This window comes from Alexandromys fortis, unplaced genomic scaffold (genome assembly GCF_014885135.2).
Source record: "Alexandromys fortis isolate MF-2015 unplaced genomic scaffold, M_Fortis_MF-2015_v1.1 scaffold_229, whole genome shotgun sequence".
Classification (NCBI taxonomy): Eukaryota; Metazoa; Chordata; class Mammalia; order Rodentia; family Cricetidae; genus Alexandromys; species Alexandromys fortis.
Window position 1 is genome coordinate 2,053,199 of NW_026068122.1, and position 3,805 is coordinate 2,057,003.

Genomic DNA, 3,805 nt, shown 5'->3' on the forward strand with positions numbered 1-3,805 from the left:
GTTGCTTGGACAAGAATGTATGTGAGTACTTGGGACAACTTGTTTTTCACCTGTTGTACGTAATGTGTTTAATCATGTGAGGGATATGGAAAAACATGTTGTTGTTTTTTATTTACATGTATTCATTGTAATCATTCACTTGAAAATAGAATGTAACCAAAATGTAATCTTTATATTCTTCGAAAGATTCTAGCCGGGCAGTGGTGGCACACGCCTTTAATCCCAGCACTCGTGAGGCAGAGGCAGGCAGATCTCTGGGAGTTCGAGGCCAGCCTGGTCTACAAGAGCTAGTTGTTCTGGGACAGGCACCAAAGCTACAGAGAAACCCTGTCTCGAAAAACTAAAAAAAAAAAAAAAAAAAAAAAAAATTCTACTGAGTATATAAGCCATAAGAAAAAAAATCACCTGCTGTTTTGTTACTCTATCCTGTACTTCAGTTTAAAGTAGCCTATTATGATACAACAATTATTACTCTATAGGCTTGGTATTGATTTGGCTCTTTGTAGTCAAGTGGTTTTTTTCTTTCCTTCTTCAGTGTGTTTCTGCATGCAGCCAACAGACGGAAAGAGTCCTGAATTTAATGTCAAGTGTTTCTCTTCACCACTTTCCACTTCACTTCTTATAACAAGGTCTCTCAATTGACTCCAGAGCTTAGCAATCAGCTAGTCGTCTAGCAGTCCACACACACTGGGATCGCCTGTATTTGCTTCCCGAGTACTTGGGTTACAGGTGTCTATTATGGCTGCCCAGCTTCTGGGGATCCTATCTCAAGTCCTCAAGTTTATGCATAAAGCACATTGTCCACTAAACCTTCTTCTTGTCTTCATTTGTATTTCTGTATAAATTTTATTGTTGATCTCTTCTATTTATCTAAAGAATATAAATTGAATTTTGGTGATGCCAAAGTAGGAACACCCCCAAAGGTTAAGATTCAACCTTGGCAGCTACATGTTGGGACTGTGGCACTCATAATGACTTCATCACTATGGCAAGGAGCAGAGGTAGCACTACTCCTTATTCGCTTTGGTTTAAGTAGTGTGATCTCTTCTTTATCATGATTCAGCTATTTCATAATACCTGGGGGTACTATTCAAGTTGCAAAGAGAAAAACAATCAATAGTGCTACCCAGCTGTAAAGCCTAGGCACCATAACAATTACCAGCCTGGCAAGATAACCCCAATAGTGCAAATGGCACTTCTACCTGGAATAGAGCCAAAGGTTCTCCAACTGGACTCAATACGAAGGAATCCATGCTTGGTACTGTAAACCTAGCCAGATATTGATAGCTGTAGACACCACAGACTCTAGGAGAGATCCTCATACTATCATTCTGCTTTCGGTGATTAATGGGTTCTGAGAGAATATGAATCAGTATTCACCATGAGTGACATCAGTGATAGGGCATCAAATCCCATGTTGTTACCCATGAACACAAGTGCATTATTTGAAAATCTAAATGGGCCCAGAAAATTATATGTCTGTATGTGTACACACAACAATACTAAAAGAAGCAGTCATGAATTTGGGAAAGATTTGAAAGGACCTAGGAGGAGACACAAAGACAAGGTGAAAATGATATAAATGCTGTACTCATGCATGCAATCCTCAGAAACCAAATTATGATGTTTAGAAGAAAAGGATGAAACATATGGAGGAAAGGTGAATAGAAGTTGAATGAATTTGAATAACTTTTCCTCAGGCAAAAAAAAGTCAACAATATTCCTTGGCTTCTGCCTGCTATTCCACGCAGCTTACATGTCTGCACAGTTTAGACTCCCACAGGTGCTCAGAAATTTATAACCTCCATCCAATATATGAAAAGTCCAAAATATTGGAGAAGAATATGTGCAAGGTACAGATGAAGAAAATTACTCAATTCAATGGCCCTATATAAATATTCCATGGATTATAGCCAGAAATTACAGTTTATGAGAGTATTATCGATTCAAAATAAAATTTTTCCTGTTCTGAAAGGTTTAAAGACACATTTCCACTTTTGTATGTCTGAGAGTTTGTTTCAAACAAATGCTAATCCTTAAGAATTAAGGATCTTTATTTATAAAATCATTATCTATAAATATACGTAATTTGGTGTCGATGTACAGAATAAATTCGTCTTTTCCTTATAAGAAACAGATAAAATGGCAAACAAGTATGTATACTTAAACCTATCCACATATGCAAAGGCTTTCTTCAGAGGCTGGCCAATAATGAATTTCCATGCTCAGTTAAGACTGTTTACAATGCAGTTATTCAGGAGATTTGCCTGTAGCCCATTAGCTGTCTGAATATTCTCCTTATTGCCATCTTCATTTCTTGATTTCTCAGTGTGTAGATCACAGGGTTCAAAAAGGGAGTGACAACCGCATCAAACAGGGCCAGAAACTTATCCAGGTGTGAAGAGGAAGAAGGCCATGTATAAAAAAATATGGAAGGACCAAAGAATAAGACCACCACAGTCATGTGAGCTGAAAGCGTAGACAGGGCCTTGGCAGAACCACCTGAAGAGTGTTTCAGAACAGTAAATATAATGAAAATATAGGAAATGATCAGAATGATGAAGGAACACACAGACATGAATCCACTATTGACTGAGACCAGTAATTCCAGTCTGTATGTGTTCATGCTAGCAAGTTTGATGAATTGAGGAAGGTCACAGTAGAAGCTGTCCAATATATTAGGACCACAGAGAGGTAAATTTACTATGAAAGCCAGTTGTATCACAGAGTGCATAGGGCCAAGTACCAAGGCAATAATCAAAAAGGAGATGCACATCTTGGGGCTCATCAAGGTCAGATAGTGGAGAGGCTTACATATGGCCACATATCTATCAAAAGCCATGCCTATGAGCAGCACCATCTCTACACCACCAATGGCATGGATGAAGAAGATTTGAGTGACACAGCCTCTAAAGGAGATGACTTTGTGTTTTTTAAATAAGTCATAAATCATCTTGGGTGAAGTGGCAGAAGAAATACCTACATCAGTGAAAGAAAGTATGGACAAAAGAAAGTACATAGGGGAATGTAAGTGATGGTCAGAGGCCACAGAGAAAAAAATAAGGCAATTTCCCATCATGCTTGCCAAATACAACACTGAGGAGAACACAAAGAGCAGCAGTTGGACATCCCAGGAGTTGGTGAGTCCCAGGAAGACAAACTCTGATGAGGCAGAGCAATTCACTCTTTCCATTGGCTTTGTTGTCAGAACTACCTAAAGGGGAATTGGGAAAAGCTGTAAATTAGGATAATTATATTAATAGATAGACTAGAAGGAAAAATCTGAAATGTGTGAAACCCTATTTGTACTTTAATGTCATGGTCAACCTAAAAATCAACAGATATCTGAAGAATATTAACATGACTAATTAACAGAGAGGTATAAATTTTAACCACACTAAAACATCACTTCACACTTCTTAAAAGTGGTATTATCAAAATGTCTAAATGTAACAAGCTTGATGACTACCTTCCTCCTCCAGTAGTAGGCATAGCCCCTTCCAGCACTATAAAAGCTACCAGTGAAGGTGAAGTTTCCATGTGAATAATAGGTTGATTTTCCCAAGTTGAAACAGGGCTAAGAACTAGTGACTAGAAAGGCCACAAGTTTGAGCAGGTAAACTACCACAATTAATTGTCAAATCAACATAATAACTTGTTGTTGTACTCATAGATTAATGTATCTCTCCGCTAAGTTTTACAGTAAATAACAATTAACAAAGAGATCCACATCTGACCAAGGTAAAGAGAAGAAGATATTGGAGAATTCTCAGCCTTACAAAAGGTGTCTGTGTTATACCCCCCT

General features: G+C 38.0%; 1 protein-coding gene across 1 annotated transcript; it reads right to left on the reverse strand.

Annotated features, from left to right (window-relative positions):
• Window positions 1-2,254: 2,254 nt before the first annotated feature.
• On the reverse strand, window positions 2,255-3,208 carry LOC126490459 (olfactory receptor 4F3/4F16/4F29-like). Its single transcript, XM_050125398.1, has one exon. The coding sequence runs from the start codon at window positions 3,191-3,193 to the stop codon at window positions 2,255-2,257; it is 939 nt and encodes a 312-aa protein (XP_049981355.1). The 5' UTR covers window positions 3,194-3,208.
• Window positions 3,209-3,805: the final 597 nt, after the last annotated feature.

Excerpts from the sequence above, each read along its gene's own strand:
- LOC126490459 (XM_050125398.1), bottom strand. The coding sequence starts at position 3,193 with ATGGAAAGAGTGAATTGCTCTGCCTCATCAGAGTTTGTCTTCCTGGGA.